This window comes from Lynx canadensis, chromosome D1 (genome assembly GCF_007474595.2).
Source record: "Lynx canadensis isolate LIC74 chromosome D1, mLynCan4.pri.v2, whole genome shotgun sequence".
Lineage (NCBI taxonomy): Eukaryota > Metazoa > Chordata > Mammalia > Carnivora > Felidae > Lynx > Lynx canadensis.
Window position 1 is genome coordinate 58,887,603 of NC_044312.2, and position 27,077 is coordinate 58,914,679.

Sequence of the window (27,077 nt, forward strand, 5' to 3'; positions counted from 1 at the left end):
CCTGCTTTGGATTCTGCGTGTCTCTCTCCCCCCTCCCTCCCTGCCTCTCTCTCTCTCTCTCTCTCTCTCTCTCTCTCTGCCCCTCCCCAACTCACGCTGTCTCTCACTCTCAAAATAAATATGAAAAAAAAAAAAAGAATAGGCAAAACTAATTTATGGTGGAAAAGAAATCAATACACTGGTTTCCTCTGCAGGTTATGAGAGGGAATTGTCCAGGAAGGGAATGAAGGAACTTTCTGGGATGATGCTGTCATTCTCTATCTTGATAGGCATTTGGATTACACAGGTGTATATGTTTGTCACAACTCACATAATACATATATAAAATTTATGCATTTTATTATATGCGTATTATATAAAAAGACTGAACAAATTGTTATATAATTGCAAAAAATGGGTAACAATTTAAAGTGCTTTTTAGGGAGATGGCTGAATAAATGAATAGTGGTATAAATGTATGATGAAATATAATGCAACAATTGAAAGAAATACATCTCTTGGGTGGATCTCATAGTCTTAACATTTACCGGAAAGACCCAAATCGCAGAATGACAAAATACTATGTACTGTTGGTAGAAATCTGTATATTTAAAGTATAAAAACTTGGGTAGGAAGCACATGGTATTGGTCGTCTCTTAGAAGAGAAGGTGGATAAGTTCTAGAACTGGTAGACTTTAGTATATTGTACAGTTACATTTCCCCGAAATACATTTGAAGCAAATAAAATGTAAGTTTAACATTTGTGGTAACTACATGGATGTGGGTTTATATTTTTAGTTGTACTTCCATGTTGAAAAATGTTCACAGAAAGTTAAAATCACTCCGTGGTCCTGTCATCCAGAGATGATCACTGTTGCTTTCTTACTTATCTTAAAAAGTGGTGTCTGGAGACACCACTCTCAGTTTGCGTCTTTGCTCTATCAGTTTTATGTGACATGTGTAAAGCAAATGTTGACCAAAGTAAACTTTTTAGATTTAAATTAGGTGTGTATTCAAATATATAAAGTTTTAATTTTAGGGAAATATTACAAAGCACTTTTAAGAATACAGCTTTTCCAGGGGCGCCTGGGTGGCTCAGTCAGGTAAGTGTCCAACTTCAGCCCAGGTTGTGATCTCACGATTCATGAATTCAAGCCTTGCATCGGGCTCTCTGCTGTCAGTACAGAGCCTGCTTTGGATCCGCTATCTGCACTGCCCGCCCCTCCCACCCCTTCCCCACTCACTCTCTCAAAAATAATAAATAAAAAAATTAAAAAAAAAAAAAAGAACACAGATTTTCCAGTGGTGCCTGGGTGGTTCAGTCAGTTAAGTGTCCAACTCTTGATCTTAGCTCAGTTCTCGATCTCCGGGTCATGAGTTCAGGCCCAGGACTGGAATCCACACTAGGCGTGAAGCCTACTTAAAAAAAAAACAAAAACAAAAAAAAAAACAACAACAGATTTTCCAGTAAATAGTAATAGATCTATGAACTAGGCTATAAGAAGTTCAGAGTTCTGGATATCCAGTGGTAGTTTTTAAATTTTCCACAGTACTTGTTAAATGGATAAGAACAGATTCTACACTTGATTTCAGCCAAAAGCCTGAGAAGTGATCCACAATATTTATTTATAAATAAATATGTTTATTAATCCTGTAAGATATTATTCTATCTCTGTCAAAATGTGAAATTCTTAGGCAGTATTATGATTGGAATTGTAGTATTCTAGCCATAAATTTTTTAATTCTGCAGAAATTCAGTAACTTCCTATAGCTGTTTTCTTGTTACTGTACTCAAGGATTTTTTGATGAGGGGAATGCAGATTTAAGACCCTAACTGGAAGAAATTCTTGCTTCATTTTGTTTTTGATGTTCTTCTCTTCCACACACTCCCAGCTCCAGTAAGGGAAATTTGAAAATTGTATAAAATTCTTTCTTGCCTCAGTCACTTTTTCTGTGAATCAAAGGTGTTCTCTCCGTGATGTCTAAAGTTTCTCATTTCTCTGATTTTATGATTTTTAAGTAGTTCTGGAAATGTTTGGATGCAAATATTAGCTTGTAGAGAATCCTGTGAAGATCGAAGCCTTACTTTTACCAGCTAACTTTACAGGTACTTATTTTACCAAATATCTTGTCAGATTTTAGAGTTCTGTAATACAGTGCATTTTCTTCATTTGGACTTAACAGATTTAAAAATTATTGTTAATTCTGGAATAGTCTATTCAGTCAACAAAAATTTTTAATTAAAAAAAAATCTTATGTTTAATTTTGAGAGTGAGAGAGACAGAAGGAGGGACAGAGAGAGAGTGAGACAGAAAATCTGAGACAGGCTCTGCACTGATAGTAGAGACCCCGATGTGGGGCTCGTACCCACAAACCACAAGATCATGACCTGACCTGAAGTCAGACACCAACCTACTGAGCCACCCAGGCGCCCCTCAACAAATATTTTTTAAAGTGATTGTATATATGATTGTGTAAAACTTATAAATAATTAAAATAATTTGGATTTATTAACACAATTCTGTAAGACACCTATTATGAATTTTTGTACCACATATTTGTAGCCTAATAATAAGCATTAGCTGAGTTCTTTACATTTCCCAAAGTGCTTCTATATCCATTTATTTCACTTAATCTTCAAAACAACCTAGTAAGATATATGTGATTTGCAGATGTAAAAATTGTTGCTCAAAGAGACGAAGATACTTATCCAAAGCCAGGATTAGAAAAGTTCAGGATCTCTGACTCCTAACCTATTCTCTTTCCACTTCCCTACTGTATTTTTGTTTCCGAGATCTTCTCTAGGGAAGTGACATTAGTGAGGCATATGGTGATGTCTTATATGAGGGTGTACTGTAGACAGTGGAAGGGAAGGCAATAAAATATGGAAATAATGTAAAATTGATTATTTGTTTCATTGTCCTTATTCTCTTTATCCTTGGCTTCATTTTTATCACCAAGTTTCATATTATTTATCATGGAAAATGTCTTAAATAAAATTGGTTCTAGGTTCTTTCCCCAGTTTCTCCCCCGACCTAACCAGAACTACTTACTAGCAATTGTGTGTGTTTTTAAATTGCTCTCGTCTGTAACTTGCCTCATTTATGGGGTGGAAATAGCCTTTTCTGGTTTCACAGGGTTGTTGTGAAGGGCAGAGGGGATAAGATGGGAAAGGACTCTGAAGATCTTGAAATGCTTTACTTAACAGGGATTATTGTTGCTGCATGTCAGTCTCTGTGGCTCAGTCCATTGCTGGCCTGCTTTTAAATGAATGTATTCTGTTGAAATGTAATTAAACTATATTAGAATTTCACCATTTAGTACTGCAACTCTCTTGCCTTAGTAAGTTTGTACAGTCTTTTCTGATTAGGAGACGTAGAGTGAAATGGTGTCATGTTGTGTGTTATTTAATTGTACTAGGTATAAAGTGTGCAGAGGGTTTTTCACTAATGCCAAATGGCAGGCCAACTGATCTGCACTGGAATTGCAGTGCAGCTACTAGTGCTTATATTACAGCCTGCATTTATTTTCATTTTTTATGTAATCTCTACACCCAACATGGGGCTCGAACTCACAACCCCAAGATCAAGAATCTCATGTTCCATGGACTAAGCCAGTCAGATGCCCCATAGTCTAGCCTACATTTAAGATGAGCTCTGTGCATAGTGGGAAAGTGTGACTGTTGGGTCCTCTGAAGCTGTGTAACAGAAAACATTTCTTGATACTTTTTGCCTTAGCACTTGCACTGGTAGTATTTACTGGAACATTTGGCACCTTGTTTCAGATATTACAAAACTAAAGGATACTTTAATGAGGGGAACTTTTAAAGGCTTTTACAAACCTCTGGAGGAGGATTTGCTTGATTTGTGGGATTCTTAGAGGAATATCATGTCAAATTAATATGGCTTGTTATAATTAGATTTTATGAATATCTAAAATAAATTTGTGTACACTCTGAAGTAATGTAAAGAAAGCTGATGTTAACAAGCCCTTTTTTCTTTTCTGGCATATCTTAACTTTTTTCTTGAAAAGTATATGTATCTGTAGTTTATGTGTAAGTTCTGTATAGATTCATTTCAGTTTAATTGAGCATCTGCGTACCAGGCATCAAACTTAATGCTTGGAGGTACAAAGATATGTAAGAGAGATAGACACAAATGCAGGTATTTTTTTTCTACGTATGTATTCCCTATTTTATTTATTTTTTAATTTTAATTCCAATAAAGTTAACATACAGTGTTGTATTAGTTTTAGGTATACAGAATTGTCTGATAGTATATAGTACAGTATCATATATTAATATATAAAACATATGCTATTAGTATAGTGTAATATAGATTCAACATTTCCATACATTACCCAGTGTACAGGTACGCTCCTTTCTTAATCACCTTCACCTGTTTCACCTATTCCCCCACCCACCTTCCCTCTGGTAACCATCAGTTTGTTCTCTCTAGTTAAGCGTCTGTTTCTTGGTTTGTCTCTCTTTCTTTTTTCCCTTTGCTCATTTGTTTTGTTTCTTAAATTCCACATGTGAGTGAAAATCATATGGTGTTTGTCTTTCTCTGAGTGTTGTATTTCACTTAGCATTATACAGAGATATTTTCACTGTAATGTAGTTAGCAGTACGACAGATACATGCTTTGGGAATATAGCAGACAGATACTTGGTCCAGCATAGAGGTTCAGGCAATGATCCTAAACTAACTCGAAATCAAATCTTGTAACAATGGAAGCACTTTGACTTTTCAGAAATGATAAACCAAAAATTTTTTATGTCAGTCTTTTGCAGATTCTGAAATGGTGTTACTTAATTTTTATTTATTTTCCACTTTTATGTTTTATTTACTTTCAACTTTATTGAGGTATGATTTGCCTGCAATAAAAATCATTTTCAAGCATACATAGTTTGATTTTTTTAGTAATTGTATGTAATTAAATTATCACCACCACGCTCAAGATACGGAACATTTCCATCAGCTTAAAATGTTTTCTTGTGCCCTTTGATGCCCCAGCTGCAGACAGCTAGTGATCTTCTTTCTGTCATTATATCTGTGTCTTTCCTAGAATTCCTTATACATGGAATCATACTGTAGGTACTTTTGTGTTTAACATATTTTATTCAGTGTAATTTGTGTTCAGTGCAGTGTTTTTTGAGATTCATATTGTTGCATATCTTAATATTTTATTCATTTTTTATTGCTAAGTAGTTTTCCATAGTAAGGGTATATTGCAGTTTGTTTATCGATTCACCAGTTGATGGGCATTTCATTGTTTCCAGTTTTTAGCTGTTACAAACTGTTTACATTTTTGGCTGCTGTGATATTTGTGTACAAGCCTTTGAATGGACCTGTTTTCATTTCTCTTCAGTAAATACCTAAGAGTGTGATTGCTGGGTCCTTTATTTAATACATGTGTATTCACTTGATAAGAAACAGCCAAAATGTTTTCAGAGTAGCTGTACCATTTGGTATTCCTGTCAGCAGTATATAAGCATTCCAGTTGTACCATATCCTCATAAACACTTGATATTGTTCGCGTTCTTAACTTCAGTAATTCTAGTGGGGTGTTTGGTGGTATGTCATTTTAATTTGCATTTCGTTAATGACTAGTGATGTTAAACATCTTTTCATTATTGTTGACCATTTATTTTTTTTTTTTAATTTTTTTTTTCAACGTTTATTTATTTTTTTGGGACAGAGAGAGACAGAGCATGAACGGGGGAGGGGCAGAGAGAGAGGGAGACACAGAATCGGAAACAGGCTCCAGGCTCTGAGCCATCAGCCCAGAGCCCGACGCGGGGCTCGAACTCCCGGACCGCGAGATCGTGACCTGGCTGAAGTCGGACGCTTAACCGACTGCACCACCCAGGCGCCCCCATTGTTGACCATTTAGATAGTTTCTTTTGTGAAATGCCAGTTCACATCTTTTGCCCATATTTAAAAATTGGATTGTTTGGGGGCGCCTGGGTGGCTCAGTCGGTTAAGCGGCCGACTTCGGCTCAGGTCATGATCTCGCGCTTTGCGTGTTCCAGCCCCGTGTCGGGCTCTGTGCTGACAGCTCAGAGCCTGGAGCCTGTTTCAGATTCTGTGTCTCCCTCTCTCTGACCTTCCCCCGTTCATGCTCTGTCTCTCTCTATCTCAAAAATAAACGTTAAAAAAATTTTTTTTGAAAAAATAAAATAAAAATTGGATTGTTTGACTTCTTAATGTTGAACTGTAAGAGTTATTTATGCGAGCCCTTTATAAGATAATTTTTTCTCCTTCCTAGTGTGTGGCTTGCTTTGTCATTTTCTTAACTTGTGTCTTTCAAAGAATAAAAGGTTCAAATTTGGGTGAAATCTGCTTCATCAAATTTTTCTTTGCTTTTTTGTGCCCTGCTTAACATTTAGTGTCACGATCCATTTCAAGTTCATTGTTCCATCACCATTTGTTGAAAAACTTATCTTTGCTGCATTGAATTAGTTTTTGCATCTTTGTTGAAAATCACTTGGGGTGTGTGTGTGTGTTTTCATGGATACTATTTTGATTCATTGAGCTATTTGTTTATCTTCATGCCACTACCACACTGTTTTGATAACTATAGTCTTATTGTAAGTCTTGAAATTAAGTAATGTAAATCTTCCCATCTTGTTCTTTTTCAGAGGTGTTTTAGCTATTTTAGATTTTTTGTTTTCAATAGAAAGCTTATTAACTATTAACTTGTCAATTTCTTCAAAAGGCCTGCTAGGATTTTAATTGTGACTGTATTGACTCTGTTTTTTCAGTTCCAGTAGAACTGTCATTTTAATAACATAAAAGTCTTTCAGTCCATGAAAGTAGGATATCTTTCCATTTATTTATTATTTAATATATTTAATGTTCCTTCACAGTGTTTTGCATTTTTCAGTGTCTTGGTATTCCATATCATTTGTTAAATTTATCCATAAACATTTTATTTTATTTTTTGATGCTGTTGTAAATGGAGCATTGAAAAAATTCATTTTCTTACTGTTCATTGCTGATATGGAAGTGAATATTGAATATTAGGTTATATCCTGTGACCTAGCTAAATTTACTAAGTTAGTAGCTTTTCTGTGGATTTCTTAATATTTTCCCTGTAAAAAAATTTTTTTTTCTCTGTACATAATCATGTCATCTAAAAAAAAGATAGTTTGACTTTTTCCTTTCCAATTCTTATGCCTCATTCCTTTTCTTGCCCTTTCATATTGTACCAGTTAGTGAATGGAAGTGATGAGAGTGGACATCCTTACTTTCTATCTCTTTGCTTTCTTCCTAATCTTAGGTCAAAATCATTGAGACTGCACATGTTTTATCTGTAGAGTTTTAATAGATGCCCTTAATCAGGTCTAGGAAGGTTCTTTTTTTTTTTTTTTTAAGTTTATTTATGTATTTTGAGAGTGAGTGAGCCATGCTTGTGCATGAGCAGGGAAGGAGCAGAGAGAGAGAGGGAGAGAGAAAATCCCAAGCAGGCTCTGTGCTGTCAGTGCAGAGTCCATTGCAGGGCTTGATCTCATGAGCAATGAGATCATGATCTGAGCCGAGATAAAAATTCAGACCCTTAACTGACTCAGCCACCCAGGAACCCCGGAAGTTTCTTTTTATTTCTAGTTTCTTGACAGTTTTTGGTTAAGGCATTTCATTTGAATTTCATTTTTTCCCAGCTATATTGAGATGTAATTGACATATAACATTGTAGAAGCTTAAGGTATACAGTGGGATGATTCAATACATGTCTATATTGCAAAATGATTACCACTGTAGGTTAGTTAACACATCCATCATATCACATAATTAACTTTTTTGTGTGTGTGGTAAGAACATTTAAGGTCTATTTTTTTTTTTTTTAGCAACTTTCAATGTATAATCTACAGTTGTTAACTATAGCCACTCTGATGTACATTTAGAAGTATATGATACACCCCAGAACTTATTCATCTTGTATTGATTTGTACCCTTTGACCACCATCTCGCCATTTCCCCCATCCTCTAGCCACGACTATTCTGTTTCTGTCTGTGATTTTTTTTTTTTTTTCAACGTTTATTTATTTTTGGGACAGAGAGAGACAGAGCATGAACGGGGGAGGGGCAGAGAGAGAGGGAGACACAGAATCGGAAACAGGCTCCAGGCTCTGAGCCATCAGCCCAGAGCCCGACGCGGGGCTCGAACCTCCCGGACCGCGAGATCGTGACCTGGCTGAAGTCGGACGCTTAACCGACTGCGCCACCCAGGCGCCCCTCTGTCTGTGATTTTTTAGCTTTTTTGGATTCCACATATAAGTGAGATCATACAGCATGTTTCTCTGTCTGACTTATTTCACTTAGTATAATGCCCTCAATTTCCATTGATCTTGCAAATGGCTAGATTTCCTTTTTTGTGTGTGTCATTGTGTATATGTATATATTTGTGTATGTATGTATACACACATGTGCGTGCACACACAGACCATGCTTTTTTAATCCATTTTTCTGTCAGTGGACACTTAGGTTGTTCCTATGTCTTGGTTATTGTGAATAATGCTATATTGAATACAGGGATATAGATATCTTTTCAAGATACTGATTTCATTTCCTTTAGATACAAACCCAGAAGTGGGATTACTGAATCATGTGGTAGTTTTATTTTTAATTTTTTGAGAAACCTCCATACCGTATTCCGTAGTGGTTGCGCCAATTTACATTCCCACCAACAGTGCCTAAGGTTTATGTGTTCTCCACGTTGGCCAACACTTGTTTCTTTTCTTTTTGGTAATTGCCATATGAACAGGTGTGAAATAATATCTCATTTTGGTTTTAATTTATGTTTCCTTGATGATTGGTGATGTTGAGTACCTTTTCATGTACCTGTTGACCATTTGTATGTCTTCTTTAGAAAACTGTCTTTTCAGGTCCTCTTCCCCCTTTTAATTGGGTTATTATTATTTTTTTTTCCTACTGAGTTCTATGAGTTTCTTATGTTTTTTGGATAGTGACACCTTATCAAATACTTGGCTTGTAAATATTTTCTCTCAGTCTGTAGGTTGCCTTTTTATTTTGTTGATTGTTTCTTTTGCTGCGCAGAAGGTTTTTAGTTTGATGTAGTAAAACTTGTTTATTTTTGCTTTTGCTGCTGGTGATTTTGTATCATTTCCAAGAAATTATTGCCAAGACCAATGTCAAGGAACTGTTTTACCTTATGTTTTCTTCTAGGAGTTTTATGGTTTCAGGTCTTAGAGTTAACTATTTCGAGTTAATTTTTGTAAGTGGTATAAAATAGGGGTCCAGTGTCATCCTTTTATATGTGGATAGTGTTCTCACTACCATTTATTGAAGACACTGTCCTTTCCCCATTGAGTATTCTTGGCTCCCTTGTCAAATATTAGTTGACTGTATATACATGGGTTTGTTTCTGGGCTCTCTATTCTGTTGTAGGTCTATGTGTCATTTTATTTTATTTTATTTTATTTTATTTTATTTTATTTTATTTTATTTTATTATTTTTTAATGTTTGTTTTTGAGAGACAGAGTGTGAGCAGGGGAGGGGCAGTGAAAGAGGGAGACACAGAATCTGAAGCAGGCTCCAGTCTCTGAGCTGTCAGCACAGAGCCCGATGTGGGACTCGAAGTCATGAACCGTGAGATCATGACCTGAGCCGAAGTCAGATGCTTACTGACTGAGCCACCTAGGTGCCCCCATGTGGGGTTTTTTTTTTTTTGATGCCAGTACCCTATAAATATTCATTTATATGCTGAACATTAGCAATATAAAGTGTCACGTACCATGGAAAAGTGCCATTGGTGGGTCAGTGTGCCATAATACAGATGTATTCTTATTGACAGGATCTTATTCACAGGAAATATCAATAAGTTATTTTGTTAAGTAAAATTGGGGCACCTAGGCAGCTCAGTCTGTTTAGCATCCAACTCTTAACTTAGGCTCAGGTCATGATCTCGCTGTTCGTGGGTTTGAGCTCCACATTGGGCTCTGCACTGACGGATTCTGTGTCTGTCTCTCTCTGCCCCTCCCCTGCTTTCTCTCTCTCAAAATAAATAAAATAAACTTTAAAAAACAAATATTAAGTAAAATTAACATAACAGAAAGTTATGCTTATTTTAACATTTTAAAGTATACAATTAGGTGGTTTCCAGTATATTCACAGTGTTGTACAAGTATCATCACTAATTCCAGAACATTTTTATTACCCTGAAAGAAACCCCATACAAATAAGCAATCACTTGCCATTTCACCCCCTTCCCTAAGCTCATGACAATGATTAATCTGCTTTTTATTTCTATGGATTTGCTTTCTCTCAACATTTCATAAAAATGGAATCATTTAGTATGTGGCTGTAATTTTTAATTTATATGTCAACTTGGCTGGGCCACAGTGCCCAGACATGTGTCAAATATTATATGAATGTTTTTCTGAAGATGTTTTTGTATGAGACTAATATTTAAATCAGTAGACTTTGAATAAAGCAGATTGCTCACCATAATATGGTGGGCCTCATCTAATCAGCTGAAGGCCTGAATAGAACAAAAGACTGGCTTCCTTCCCAGGTAAGAGAATTCTGCAGCAGATGGCCTTTGGACCTAAAAGCAGCTCCTTTGTGGGTCTCCAGCCTGATGACCTTTGACTTAAATGGCAACATTGGCTTTTCTCTGGGTCTCCAGCCTATTATCCTACCCTGCAGATTTTAGATTTGCCAACCTCCATAATCATGTGAGCCAGTACCTTAAAATAAATATCTTTTTATACATATACACATCATCTTGGTTCTGTTTCTCTGGAGAACCTATAAATACAGTGGCCTTTTGTGGCTGGCTTCTTTCACTTACCAAGTATTTTTTGAGGTTCATCCATGTTGTAATATGTATCAGTATTTATTACTCTCTATGGCTAAATAAAATTTCATTTTATGGATATACCACATTTTGCATATTCATTGATCTGTTGATGGGCATTTGGGTTATTTCCACTTTTTGGCTATTATGGATAACACTGCCATGAACTTTGGTCTATAAGCTTTTGTTTTAATTTTTCACTTCTTGTGAGTATGTATGCTGAGGAGTGGAATTGCTACATCACATAGTAATTCTGTGTTTACTTTTTTTTTTTTTTTTTTTTTCAACGTTTATTTATTTTTGGGACAGAGAGAGACAGAGCATGAACGGGGGGAGGGGCAGAGAGAGAGGGAGACACAGAATCGGAAACAGGCTCCAGGCTCTGAGCCATCAGCCCAGAGCCTGACGCGGGGCTCGAACTCACGGACCGCGAGATCATGACCTGGCTGAAGTCGGACGCTTAACCGACTGCGCCACCCAGGCGCCCCATCTGTGTTTACTTTTTTTGAGGATGTGTCAGGTTGTTTTCTAGAAGCCGTACTGGTTTACATTCTCATCAGCAATGTATGAAGGTTCTTACTTCTCCACATCCTGGCCAGTATTTGTTCTTTTGCTTTTGTGTATAACCATTCCAGTGGGTCCGAAGTGATAACTTGCGGTGGTTTTGATTTGCATTTTCCTAGTGACTAATGGATGTTGAACATCTTTTCATGTGCTTTCATGTGCTTATTGACCGTTTGTATATTTTCTGTGGAAAAATGTGTATTTAATACTTTTGCATTTTTAATTTAACTTAAATTTTTAAAAAAGTTTTATTTATCTTGAGAGAGAGCATGAGGAGGGGAAGGGGCAGAGTGAGAGGGAGAGAGAGAATCCCAAGCAGTCTCTGTGCTGTCAGCTTGGAGCCTGACGTGGGGCTTGATCCCATAAACCGCAAGACCATGACCTGAGCTGAAATCAAGAGTAAGACACCAACTGACTGAGCCACCCAGAATCCCCTGCTTTTGCCTTTTTTTTTTTAAATTTTTTTTTTTTTTCAACGTTTATTTATTTTTGGGACAGAGAGAGACAGAGCATGAACGGGGGAGGGGCAGAGAGAGAGGGAGACACAGAATCAGAAACAGGCTCCAGGCTCTGAGCCATCAGCCCAGAGCCTGACGCGGGGCTCGAACTCCCGGACCGCGAGATCGTGACCTGGCTGAAGTCGGACGCTTAACCGACTGCGCCACCCAGGCGCCCCTGCTTTTGCCTTTTAAAATTGGGCCATTGGTCTCTTTGCTATAGATTTTTAAGAATTCTTTATGTATTCTGGATATTAAGCCTTTATATCAGATACATGATTTGCAAATAATTTTCCTATTCTATTGTCTTTTCATTTTCTTTCCTTCCTTCCCTTTCATATTCTTTCCTTTTGTTTTTTTAAAAGTAATCTCTACATCAAATGTGGGGCTCGAACTCACAATCCCAAGATCAAGAGTCACATGCTCTACTGACTGAGCCAGCCAGGCAACCCTTCTTTTCATATCTTTGATAATGTCTTTTTTTTTTTTTTTAACTTTTTTAACATTTATTCATTTTTGAGAGAGAGAGAGAGAGAGACAGAGCATGATCTGTGGAGGGGCAAAGGGAGAGAGAAGAGACACAGAATCTGAAGCAGGCTCCAGGCTCTGAGCTGTCAGTACAGAGCCCAATGCGGGGCTCGAACCCACAAACTGAGATCATGACCTGAGCCAGAGGCAGACGCTTAACCGACTGAGCCACCCAGTTGCCCTGATAATGTCCTTTGATGCATATTTTTAACTTTGATGAAGTTGTTTTACTTTTTTTTCTTTTCTTGATATGCTTTTGGTGTTCCATTTAAGAATCTATTGCCAAATTGGAGATCTTGAAGATTTACTCCTATACTTTCTTTTAAGAATTTAATAGTTTTAGCTATTACATTTAATCTTTGGTCCACTTTGAGTTAAATTTTACATTTGGAATGAGATAGGGGTCCAATTTCATTCTTTTGTATATGGAAATTCACTTGTAGCACTATTTGTTGAAAAGACTATTCTTTCTCCTTTTAATGGTTGTGGCATCCTTGTTGGCATCCTTGTTGAACAACAACGTGGGGCTTGAACTTGTGAACCACAAGATCATGACCTGAGCTGAAGTAGGATGCTTAACTGACTGAGCTACTCAGGCGCCCCAGAACTACATACTCTTAAATAACTAGTGGGTCAAAAGAAATCACTGGGAAAATTAGAAAATACTTTGACGGGAATGAAAACAAAAACACAATGTACCAAAACTTACAGTATGCAGTGAAGCTACTCTGGGAAATTAGTAGCTCTGAACACCTACATTACAAATAAAGATCTCAGATCAACCTAACTTTATACCCAAGAAACTAGTAAATAGCAAACCAAATCCAAAACCAGAAAAAGAGAGAAAATAATAAAGATTAGATCAGAGATAAATGAAATAGAGGATAGAAAGACAGTAGAGAGAATGAATGAAACCAAAGTCGATTCTTTGAAGAGCTCAACAATAGGCAAATCTTTAACTAGTCTAAGAAAAAAGAGAGAAGATGCAAATAGCTAAAATGAGAAATGAAAATGGGGGCATTACTCTTTATTCTACCATTAAAATAAAAAGTATTATAAGAGTACTATGAGCAGTTGTATGCCAACAAATTGGATAACCTAGATGAAAAGGACAAATTCCTAGAAACACACAAATTACCAAAACTGATTCAAGAAAAGAATAGAAATTCTCAACAGACCTTTTACAAATAATGAAATTGAATCAGTAATTAAAAACCTTCCAACAAAAAGTCTAGGAGTAGACATCTTCATAGGTGGACTTTACTAAACAGTTAAAGAAGAATTAACACCAGTCCTCAAACACTCCCCCCCCCAACCCCCCCACCAAAAAAAATTAGAGAAGGGAACACTTACATTCTATGAGGTCCTCATTATTCTGATATGAAAGTCACACAAAGATATCACAAGAAAACTACAGATCAATATCCCTATGAACATTGATGGAAAAATTCTCAAAAAACAACAACACATTTACAGGATTATACACTTTGACAGAGTGAGATTCATCCCAGGAATGTAAAAGTTCAATATAAGAAAATCAATGAATGAAATACACCATACAAATAGAACAAAGGACAAAACCATATAATCATGTCAATAGAGACAGGAAAAGCATTTGACAAAATTCAGCACCTTTTCATGTTAAAACTGCTCAGTAAACTAAAGGCACAGCATAGAAAATATAGTCAATGATATTGTAAGAGCACTGTGTGGTAACAGATGGTAGCTACACTTGTGATGATCATAGCATAACTTAAAGAGAAGTTGGGGGGCGCCTGGGTGGCTCAGTCGGTTAAGCGGCCGACTTCGGCTCAGGTCACGATCTCGCGGTCTGTGAGTTCGAGCCCCACGTCGGGCTCTGGGCTGATGGCTCAGGGCCTGGAGCCTGCTTCTGATTCTGTGTCTCCCTCTCTCTCTGCCCCTCCCCCGTTCATGCTCTGTCTCTCTCTGTCTCAAAAATAAATAAAAAACATTAATAAAAAAAAATTTTTTTAAAGAGAAGTTGGATCACTGTTATATACCTGAAATATTGTAACACATATAAACACATGTAGCATCCTGTGTCAGTTATACTCAAGAAATTTAGACAAATATATTAAAAAACACTCAGTAAACTAGGAATAAAAGGAAACTTCCTTTTAAAAAAATTATTTATTTTGAGAGAGAGGGAGGGAGCGGCAGAGAGAAAGGGAGGAGAATCTCAAGCAGGCTCCGAGCTATCAGCTTGGAGCCCAGCATGGGGCTTGATCTAGTGAACCATGACACCATGACTAGAACTGAAACCAAGAGTCAGATGCTTAACTGACTGAACCACCAGGTGCCCCGGAAACTTCCTTAATATGATAAAGGGCTCATAGAAAAACCCACAGTAACATTCATTATACAGTTGACCCTTGAACAACATGCGTTTGAACCATGTGGGTCCAAATTTTTTTTGATAAATACAGTACAGTACTATAAATTTATTTTCTTTTCCTTATGATTTTCTTAATAACATTTTCTTTTATGTAGCTTAGTTTATGGTAAGAATACAGTGTATAATATAACATACAAATGTGTTAATTGTTTGTTATTGGTAAGGCTTACAGTCACCAGTAGGCTATGCATAGTTAAGGTTTTGGGGAGTCAAAAGCCATACATGGATTTTTGACGGCTTGTATTGTGTAAGGGTCAGCTGTACTCAGTGGCAAAAGACACATCTTTCCCCCTAACATCAGGAACAAGAGGGAATACCCACTTTCTCCACTGCTCTTCTCTTGGCATTTGAACATTGTAATTTGATCTGAAAGTGGTATTTCTTTATTAGTTTTTAAAATTATTACTTAAGTTTTAAAAGTTCATTTGAAGTATTGGTTACATATTTCATTTGCTTGATGGCAGCATTTTTCTCATGAGTGTCCTTTGGCTACTGTTTTTCCTTTTTTAAAATTTACATTTGGGTTATTTATTTTTTGAATGAAGGGGGTTTTCCCCGTACTACTTTTTGTAGGTATCTCAGGGTAGCTACAGTCTTCCAAATCTACAGTAATTTTCTTTACAACCAGGTTTGTGTGTATTAATTTATTTTATTTCTCCTTTACCAGAGAAGATTGGACCGTTGGTAGTGCAGGCTGTCTCACTATCTTTTTGCCACACCAGCAACCTAATTTCTGCTAGTGTAGCTTGTTTATGTAGCTTGTTTATTGTTTCCTAATTTAGTACTGTCTCCTCTACTTCTCCAAACTGTGAACAACAAAGCTCTTTCCCCAGCCCACGTCCCCTGTTTTCGTTGTTGCAAATGTGGTTTAAATTTTATACCTCAGGAAGTATACTTGAAGAAATGTAGACACCTCCGCCCTTGAGTTTTGGAGCCTTGTGCCTTATATTCACCCTCCTTCTCCAGTTTGTCTCTCTTTTGGCTTATCTTTCACTTATATTTCATATGTTTCCTAGTTTTATTGGAGATAATGTTTGCATGTATGTTTTTTATTCTCTTTATTGCTTTTGAGTAACTTCTGGGAGAAGTAAGAAGATTTTCACTTTGCTCTGTCATGAAGACCAGAGTTGCTTAAAATGTATTTTTTGTTAGTGCTGTGCATATTCATTTAGTCAAAATATTTAAACTGGATTAAATTTGATAATTCTAAGCTGCGGAATGTATTTGCACTTATTTAACAAAGACTTGTCTAACATTTAGTATGTGCCAAGTCTGTTCTAAGTGCTTTACAAATATGTACATTTCATCTTCATAATAATCTTGTGAGGTAGGTGTTCTTTTTATTCCCATTTAACCAATAGGACACTGAAGCACAGTCAGGAAAATTAACTTGCCCAAGGTTGCCTGCCTAATTAATAAGAAATAAGAACACTTTCTGCTTTTCATTTTATGACGATAGCATTTGTGGATCTTGGCATCATCCATTTATACCTTGTCTTAATGGATCCCTTGAGAAGAGAGTCTATGTCTTATTCATCTTTTTATTTCCAATGCCTCTTTAGCAGAATGCCTGAAATTCAGAAGATACTTGATGAATGTTGGTGACTATTTTTATTAGGAGCTAAGTAATTTCCTCTGTGCCAGACTTTTATAGTTTCAGTTCTTTATTCTACTTGCTTTGTTTAAAAAAAAGTTTTTTGTGTTTCATGTCATCATTTTAATGTTATTGCCATATTTGCTGTAATAATACCCCTAAAGACAGCCATTGTATTCCAGAACAAAATTATAAAGGTTTTTTTCTTAATGAAAGAATTATCAATATGCTAATAATATAAGCACTAATTCCCTTACCCCAGCTTGCTGTCCATGTTAAAAAATTATTTTTTATATCCTAATATTAGTTCTATTTAAAGTATTATTTATAAAATAACAGAGGTGAACTAACTCAGAGTAGTAAAATGTGGTAGTTATAGTTCATTTGTTTTTGTTTTTTGTTTTTTTAGTCCATGCATATTTAATACTCATTTTTTTTTTCTATTTTAAGCATATATTACCATTTAGGGGCACCTGGGTGGCTCAGTCGGTTGAGCATCCGACTTCGGCTCAGGTCGTGATCTCACAGCTTGTGGGTTCGAGCCCTGCATCGGGCTGACAGCTCAGATCCTGGAGCCTGCTTCGGATTCTGTCTGCCTCGCTCTCTACCCCTCCCCCACTCGTGCTCCATCTCTGTCGTTGTCTCTGTTTCTAAAAAATGAATGAAAACCTTAAAAAAAAAAAAGAATATATCACCATTTTAAAAAACCTTTAAAAAAAGTTTTTATTTAAATTCCAGTTAAAGATACAATGTAGTATTAGTTTCAAGTGTTCAATACAGTGATTTAACACTTCCATATAACACCCTGTGCTCCTCACAACAAGGGTACTTCTTCATCTCCCTCACTTATTTTACCTATTCCCCCACCCACATCCCCTCTGGCAACCATCAGTTTGTTCTCTATAGTGTAGAGTCTGTTTCTTGGTTTGCCTCTTTTTTTTGCCTTTGCTTATTTGCCTTGTTTCTTAAATCTACAGATGAGTGAGATCATACAGTATTTATCTTTCTCTGACTTATTTTCACTGAGCATAATACTCTCTAGCTCCATCCATGTCCCTGCAAATGGCAAGATTTCATTTTTTATTGCTGAGTTATATTCCATTATGAATGTATATGTATCACATCTTCTTTATCATCAGTTGATGGGCACTTGGGCTGCTTCCATAGTTTGGCTATTGTGGATAATGCTCCTGTAAACATTGGGGTGCATGTATCTCTGAATTAGTATTTTTATATTCTTTGGATAAAACACTTAGTAGTGCGATTGCTGGATTGTAGGGTAGTTCTGTTTTTAACTTTTTAAAAAAGTTTATTTATTTATTTTGAGAGAGAGAAAGAGAGTGAGCACGCGTGTGTGCATAAGCAGGGGAGGGGCAGAGAGAGAAAGGGGAAGAGATAATCCCAAGCAGGATCCATGCTCAGCACAGAGCCCAACGGAGGGCTCTATCTCACGAGTGTGAGATCACAATCTGAGCTGATATCAAGAGTCCAACGCTTAACCAACTGAGCTAGGCACTCCTTTTTTAACTTTTGAGGAACCTCCATACTGTTTTCCAGAGTGGCTGCACCAGTTTGTGTTCCCACTAACAGTGCAAGAGGGTTCCCCTGTCTCCACATCCTCACCAACATCTGTTGTTTCTTTTGTTGTTGATTTTAGCTATTTTGACAGGTGTGAGGTGGTGATCTCTCATTGTAGTTTTGATTTGTATTTTCCTGATGATCAGTGGTGTTGGGCATCGTTTCATGTGTCTGCTGACCATCTGTATGTCTTCTTTGGAAAGATGTCTATTCATGTTGTCTGCCTATTTTTAATTGGATTATTCATTTTTTGGGTATTGAGTTTTATTTTTTTTATTTTTTATTTTTAAAAAAAAATTTTTTTCAACGTTTATTTATTTTTGGGACAGAGAGAGACAGAGCATGAACAGGGGAGGGGCAGAGAGAGAGGGAGACACAGAATCGGAAACAGGCTCCAGGCTCCGAGCCATCAGCCTGGAGCCTGACGCGGGGCTTGAACTCACGGACCGCGAGATCGTGACCTGGCTGAAGTCGGACGCTTAACTAACTGCGCCACCCAGGCGCCCCTGGGTATTGAGTTTTAAAAGTTCTTTATATATTTTGAGTATATATCACTGTTGATCTATTATGCCAGTGATGGACACCTGGACTACTTCCTGTTTTTGTCTGTTTATGAATAAAGGTGCTATAGATATTTTTGTTGAGTGTTTTTAGGGATGTGTATTTTCATCTCTCTTGGTAAATGCCCACTATTAGAATTGCTGTGTCAAGATAGATGTGTGCTTAATTATATAATAAAAACCATATTTTTTCCCAAAGTGGTTGTATTATTTTACATTCCCACCACCAACATAGTAGAGTTTTATAGCTCTATCATCCCATTGATACTTATAGTTATCAGTCTTTTAAGTTTTAGCCATCTGGTATGTGTGTTTATCTGTATTTTTAACATTCATCATTATGGTTATTATCCCATTTCCACTACCACCATTAATAATTTGAACATTCTTAGGTGTTCTGCTTATCCTGGTGATGAATTATTGAGTTAGGGAGTCCCCAAGACAACTCTCACTTTTGACACCAACCGCAAGTTTGGAGGTCTCAAAGGTTACCCTCACTTCTGACATGATTTGCAAGATCAGGGAGCCCCAGGACCACCCTTAGATTTGATAATTCAATAGAAGGACTCACAGAATTCATTGAAAGTTTACTGAAGTGTGTGTGTGTGTGTGTGTGTGTGTGTGTGTGTGTGTGTGTTTGTGTGTGTTTTATAGTGAAAGGATATTACCTTATAATCAGCCAAGAGAAGAGGTATATTTGGTCACCATGATATGATTAACTGCCCATGTGGCTGACCTTATTAGTTTCCAGCTTCTTCAGAGGTTGAACTGATAACCATGTGTTAGGAACCCCCCCTCTCCTCCACACCACTCTCAATAAATCACATTGCTGTCATAGACTATGCATGGCCTAAGGTCCCCAGGTAAACAAAAACACTGTTATCAGACATGACATTCCATAGGTTTAGAGATCATTCCCCAGAAGTCAAGGGCAAAGGCCAGACCTCTCTTGGGGCAAGGTTAATCCTTTACTGCACATTCATATACCCTCCTTGTTTTTTAAAGCTCATGTACACAAAATAGTTAGGTTTTCTGATACAGTCTGTCCAAGGTTGAGAAACTTAACTGGTCCATATGGATATAGATTGTGATCTTGGTTCTACTGAGCTATTTAATTCATACTCATGAAGAGCCTGAAACCTGATTATTTAGTTTCTATCCATTCATTCAGCAAACATTTACTGAATAAACTTCTTTAGCTTTCAGGCACTGTGCTACACATATAAATACAAAACACACTCCTTGCTCTCAGGGAACTCTAGTCAATTCACAATTAAAATACTTGAAGCAGGTGCTTTGTTACAACATGCTGGAGGACCTTAGAGAAAGGGTATCCAAATCACAAGTGGAATTCAGGAAGACTTTTTAGAGGTTATGCTTAAGCTAAGTTTTGAAGGATGAAGAAGAATTAAGCCAAATAATGGGGGAAGGGAATCCCAAGTAAAAAGGAGTACATTTGCTAGACTATGAGCATGAGCCTACTGGTCCTTTTAAGAACTTTAGCTGGGGTCTGAGATGTGAATGGGGGAGTTTACAGAGATAAAGTCACATACAACCTTAAGGGAATTTAGATTTTTACTCTGGGAGTGATGAGCTTTTTTAGGAATATTAGTAGGAGAGTAGCTTGATCAGATTTGTTTTAGAAAAATTATTTAGAATATTGGATTTTATTAGAGAAATAACTATTACAGGGATTTATTCTTACTTTATATATGTTGTTTATAGCAACATTATTTATAATAGGTAAGATATGAAACAACCCAAATTCATCAGTAGATAAATGAATAAACAAATTGTAGTATATCCATACAGTAGAGTATAATAATAATTGGATTTTTACAGTGGAGTGGAATAATAATTCAGTCACAAAAGGTAATGGAGTATTGATACCTTCTACAACTTGGACCTGGGAAACATACTAAGTGAAAGAAGTCAGATACAAAGGGTCATGTATGATTCCTTTTATATGAAATCTCCAGAATAGGCAAATATGTAATAGAGGCAGAAAAATATATTACTTTTTGCCAGGGATAAAAGGAGGGGGAATGGAGAGAGTGATTACTTAATGAATATGGAGTGTTCTGGAGTAATGAAAAGGTTTTGAAAGTGGGTAGAGGTGGTAGTTGCATACTGTGAACACATGAAATGCTGTTGAACTGAACACTTTATTATTTATTTATGTATTTAATTTTTATTTTTATTTACTTTATTTTATTTATTTATTTATTTATTTTATTTTTTTAAAAAAAATTTTTTTTCAACGTTTATTTATTTATTTTTTTTGGGACAGAGAGAGACAGAGCATGAACGGGGGAGGGGCAGAGAGAGAGGGAGACACAGAATCGGAAACAGGCTCCAGGCTCTGAGCCATCAGCCCAGAGCCCGACGCGGGGCTCGAACTCCCGGACCGCGAGATCGTGACCTGGCTGAAGTCGGACGCTTAACCGACTGCGCCACCCAGGCGCCCCTATTTATTTATTTTAACTGAACACTTTAAACTGGTTAATTGTGGGGTGCCTGGGTGGCTCATTCAGTTATGATCTTGTGGTTGGTGAGTTGGAGCCCTGCATCGGGCTCTGTGCTGACAGCTTGGAGCCTGGAGCCTGCTTCTGATTCTGTGTCTCCCTCTCTCTCTCTGCCCCTTTCCAGCTCATGCTCGGTCTCTCTTTGTCTCTCAAAAATAAATAAATGTTAAAAACATTTTTTAAAATTATTAGTCGTATGTCATATAAATTTCACCTCAAAAATATGTACACATCCACATGGTATGAATTCAAATAACACAAACAATGCAGTAAAAGGTCTTCTAACACCAGTTCCTTTCTTCATATGGAGCCATTGTCAAGCCAGTTTCTTGTTAATATTTCAGAGAATTCTATCACAGTGATTTCCTAGGGGACCACAGTAGGCATTTTTCCACAGAATAGTTTTTCATTTAAGGGACTACAGATCTTCCTTGACTTACAGTGGGGTTATGTTTTGATAAACCCATTGAAAGTTGAAAATAATGACATTAGGTCAAAAATGCATTTTGTATACCTAACCTACAAAACATCATAGCTTAGCCTAGCCTACCTTAAACGTGCTCAGAACACTTAGATTAGCATACAGTTGGGCAAAATCATTTAACGCAAAGCCTATTTTATAACAAAGTGTTGACAATCTCATGTAATTTATTGACTACTGTATTGAAAGTGAAAACCAGAATTGTTGTATGGGTATAGAATGGTTGGTTATAAGTAAGGTGTTTACCATTGTGATTGCGTGGCTGACTGGGAGCTGGGGCGCACTGATGCTGCCTTGCACAACAGTGGAGAGTTTTGTGCTGGCCCAGGAAAAGATCAAAATTTAAAATTTGAAGTTCGGTTTCTACTGAATGCATATCACTTTTGCACCATTGTAAAGTCGAAAAATTGTAAGTCGAACCATTGCAAGTTGGGGACCATCTGTGTTCTAATGGAGTAGTATTGTAATTATAATACAGCATATATGGGTAAACATTTTCATGTAAAAAGATAGTATACTATATATACATTAATCTGTAACTTTTCTGTTTACTTAACATTGCGTCTTCTTGTAAAGTTGACGCAGTAGAATTTACTAAGTAATCCATGTTTTCTCCTTTGAATCAAAATGTCTTCTTTTTCAGTTACTAAATTTTTGTGTATTTAGGTGCATTTCTGACTTCTGTTTCATTATCTTTCTGTTTATTCATGTTCCATTACTAAGCTATCTTAATTATTGCCACCTTATTAAATTAGTTTTTTTTAATGTGGTGAAGGTAGGTCTTTTGAAATACTTTTTCAGAATCTTAATAACTGTTCTTAAGTGTTCATTTTTTCCATGTGAACTTTATAATCAACCTATTTAGGTAAAAGAAAAATGCTTTTGAAATATGGCAAACTTATCTCAACTCTCCAACCTTTGGCAACCACTAATCTACTTTATGTCTCTGTACGCTTGCCTATTCTGGGACATTCTCTATAAATGAAACCATGTAATATGTGTCGTTTTATGTGGCTTCTTAGCATAGTGTTTTCCAGGTTCATCCATACTGTATCATGTATCAATATTTCATTCCTTTTTTGAATAATATTCTGTCATATGATATAGCACATCTTATTTATCTGTTCACCAGTTAATGGACTTTTGGGTTGATTCCACTTTCTGGCTATTATGAATAATGTTGCTATGAACATTTGTTTACAAGTTTTTATATAGACAAGTTTTCTTGGGTATGTACCTAGGAATAGAACTGCTGGGTCAATATGGTAACTCTATGTTTAACCTTTTGAGGAACTCCTACACTATGATTGTCTAAAGCAGCTGCATCATTTTATATTCCTACCAGCATTGTACCAGTTCTAATTTCTCTACATCTTTGCCATCGCTTGTTCTTGTCCATCTGTTTAATTATAGCATCCATTAATATTTTTAAAGATGTTTATGAGAAACTGATGTTGAATTTTAACAAATGCCTTTTCATCTTCTATGGAGATTATGAGAAGATTTTTTTGTTCTCTCTTGATACTGTGAATTATAACAAATAGGTTTCTAATATTAATGATGTTGATTTTGAATAGTTGTCAACTTGGATTTGTTTTCTTTCTTTAGAACAGAAAATTACTTAGTAGACATGTAATTGTTTCATAACAATTAAAAATCCACCGAGAATTTTAAAATTAATTGATACGCACATTCAGAATAAGAGTTCCATTTTCTTGGAGACTTCACTTGAACATCCTTATTTTAAGATGAGTTCCATCTAGGCTTTCAAGCTAAATAAATAAACACTGAATGCTAAATGAATACTACTACTGAATAAATAGCTTAAATGCTTGCTTTCATGTTTTGTGAAATATTAGAAAATACTACCTCCTTCAAAATATGGGTAAGTTTTCAGTTTTTTTTTTTTTTTTTTTTTTTTTTTTTTGAGAGCGAGTGAGCACAGGTGGGGAGAGCCTCACTCCCAGGGCAGAGCCTGATGCAAGGCTCAGTCCCACGACCCTGGGATTACTGACCTGAGCTGAAATCAAGAGTCAGACACTTAACCGACTAAGCCACCGAAGTGCCCCAGTTTTCAGATTTTTTAATGATGAAAGTATAAGCTAGTTCATTTTAGTTTCTTCTGCCTGGGTATTTATGATAGGTGAGAAGATAACATACATACATACATATATATATGTATATACATATATATATTTTAATTTATTTTTGAGAGAGAGAGAGTGGGAGGGAGAGGGCAGGGAGAAGGGGAGAGAGAGAGAGAGACAGAGAGAGAGAATCCCAAGTAGGCTCTGCACTGTGAGCGCAGAGCCTAATGTGGGGCTTGAACTCATGAACTGTGAGCCAAAAACCAGAATTGGGTGCTTAACTGACTGAGCCACCCAGGTGCCCCGAGCACTTAATATATTCTAAATAACTAAATTTTACTCTATCGTTTGACATGGGTACTGTTATAACTATCCCCATTTTGAGGCACAGAGAAGTCAAGTGACTTGACCAAGATCATAGGGCTACTAAGTGGTAGAGCCAGAATTTGAATGTAGTTTTTCTGAGTCCAGAGCCTTTTGTCAGCAGTGTTCCTAGAACATAAGATGAATAAAATATTGTCCTTTCCCTGAACACAGTTTTTACCAGGTAGTATCTGAGGATGTGTTGATAAATTTACATAAAATTATTGTTATACTTCTGCTAATGAATTTTTATTTGTGTTTTTAGGACATTCAGTCAGAAGAAGGCTGCTATTGAAAGAGAGTATGCACAGGTAAGCTTGGAAATTGAGGTGACCATTCTAGGTATACCTCTTCTTTGGCTTAAAGGCAGATATACTCATTAGAGAGAAACTTGTTATCCCTGCATCCTGTTTTTCTTCTTATTTCTGACTATCTCACTTTGATTCTCTCTTTACTCCATTTGAATCTCTAGATGAGGAGCTAAGTTGCTCCTTACTACAATGAAGGTTATGAACTTTTGGAGAGAAGATAATATTTATAGCAGTTGTAAGGTATTTACAAATATAAATAATAATGCATATACTTTATAAGTATATATAGGTGACTCTCGAACAACATGGGCTTGAACTATGATTGTCCACCAATATGTGGGTTTTTTTTTGGATAAATATATGTACAGTACTGTAAATGTATGTTCTCTTCCTCATAGTTTTCTTAATAACAGTTTCTTTTCTCTAGTTTACTTTATTGTAAAAATACAGTATATAATATAAAATATATGCTAATTGACTGCTTATGTTATCAGTAAGTCTTCTGGTCAATAGTAGCAATTAGTGGTTAAATTTTTAGGGAGTCAAAATTATATGGGAATTTTTGACTACATTGGGGGTTGGCATCCCTAATTGCTGCATTGTTCAAGCGTCAGCTGTATATTCATTCTCTTACATATCCCATTCTTTGCAGTCTTATGGAAGGTTTATTTTGTTCAGTCGGGCATTTATTTAGGTCCCTATTGACAGAGAATGATGTACTTTGAATGGATGACATAGTTCTATTTCTAGGGAAATTTAAGCATTTCATTCTTTTATTTATTTATTTAAATTAAAAAAAATGTTTATTTATTTTTGAGAGAGCACATGAATGGGGGAAGGGCAGAGAGAGAGGGAGACACAGAATCTGAAGCAGGCTCCAGGCTCCGAGCTGTCAGCACAGAGCCCAGTGTAGGGCTTGAACTCGTGAACTATGAGATCGTGACCTGAGCTGAAGTCAGACGCTCAACCGACTGAGCCACCCAGGCACCCCTTTTCATTCTTTTATTTTAATTAGAATCTTATTTGCTCCCAGATAACTAAATGTGCCAAGAAAAAATTATGTTGATATATCATTTTATAGATATGTAAGAAATAATAATTACCTTTCCTTGTACAAAAATAGTATGACATGATTTGGAAATTTTGGCCCTTGTAAGCAATTGCTTTCTTTGTGGAATAGAATTCTAAAATCGATCTCCTCCCACTCCCAAAATTATAAAAGTTGTATGTGAAACAAAATTTGAAAATACAGGAAAGCATTAGAAGGAAATGCTGTACAGGGTAACTACTTATGGCTGCTGTTGTTATTCTTATAAATAGTGAAATTGGGATATGATTTTTTTTGTGTTTTGTCAGATTTTGATTTTAATTTTTACTCTGATTTCATTGTAGTTAACAAGGTAACTGTATTTTATTTGATAGTCTTAGATAATTATCCGTTTCTTGAAAACTAGATAGATTCATTAATTCAGTTGTTAGTTATTGAGTGGTTATTAATCAGGTGTTTTACATAACGAATTAGCATCAGTTCTAGTAATTAGTGTTGAACCTTATTCTGTGCTTATATAAGAAGTATTAGTAATGATGGGTAAAATTTATTGAATCCTTGTGCCAGGCACTTTGCTGATTATTTTACATTATGTTATCTGGTTTAATCCTCTCAATAAACCTGTGACATAGGGACAGTTATCATGCCCTTTACAGATATGTTTCCCCTGGGATCAAAGTACATGATCTGTTCTTAAAATTTATATGAAGTGGAAAATTTTTGTGTGATCTATTCTTCTGTAACATGATTTAAAAGTTTAATAATAAAATAAGTAGGATAGGTTCATGGTTAAAAATATAAGAGTACATTAAATTGTATGAAAATCAGCAGTCCTTTGTCCCATTTGCAATCACCACCCTCGGAGAAAAGATTAAAGGTAGACAACTGTTTTGGTTCTCCTGGTGATCATTTCCATATCTTTAAATAATGTGCTTATAATTGATTCATGATTTGTCAACTCTAGACATTATTGCTGGATTACTTCTTATAATAAATGAGAAATTAGCTTCCTAAGCCATTCCTTTTTGGCCTACCCTTTCCAATGTAATACAGCACTATTTTAGTGGCTTTGTTATTTTTCTCACTCTAAGTGATATATTTAGATTTCTATCTTTTGTTCAATTAAGGGCACATATGTGTTTTTATGTGTGTTTGTAAGTGTGTTTATAACATATTTATGATATTTTTATGTAGATGTATGTACTTTTTGTGTATATATGTATGTATATAGTAAAGTAGAATTGCGTTTAGAAAGCAGTCTAATTTATTCTTGAAAATTTTCTTTAAATGTCTTTTAAGTAAATTTTACCTGGTTTTGTTTATACAGTTCTATGTAATAATGTATAAATGGTATATGGCACCTAATAATATATAGTTCAAAATTTCATGTAATAATATTCAGAAATTAAAATGTTTCAGTATCTCTCTGATTGGGACATTTGAGCATTTATGGAGAGTCAGGGTGCTGATTCTTCTTGTTATTTGTCATATTTTCATTTCAGATGATTTTTCTCAGTTCTTACTCTTCAATGTTTTTCCAGTTAATTTTTCAATTCATTTCTTGTGGATATAGACAAAGCTATCTCTACACTCTTTTTTTAGTCGCCTCAACAGTGTTTTTACTTCTTGTCAATAGAAGAGAAACCCCTGAAATGACTGACATTCTGTCTGTGGATTTTGCCAGTTTACACTGATTATGTCAGGCTTATTATTTGCATTTGCTCT

At 36.0% G+C, this 27,077-nt stretch overlaps 1 protein-coding gene and 1 pseudogene across 1 annotated transcript in view; one reads left to right on the forward strand and one right to left on the reverse strand.

Annotated features, from left to right (window-relative positions):
- FCHSD2 (FCH and double SH3 domains 2) overlaps positions 1-27,077 on the forward strand; it is a 295,613-nt gene that overhangs the window by 23,975 nt on the left and 244,561 nt on the right. The window contains 1 exon segment of the mRNA XM_030331955.1: positions 24,259-24,304. Coding sequence (XP_030187815.1) covers positions 24,259-24,304 — 46 coding nt within the window.
- LOC115526674 lies at positions 1,449-1,592 on the reverse strand (annotated as a pseudogene).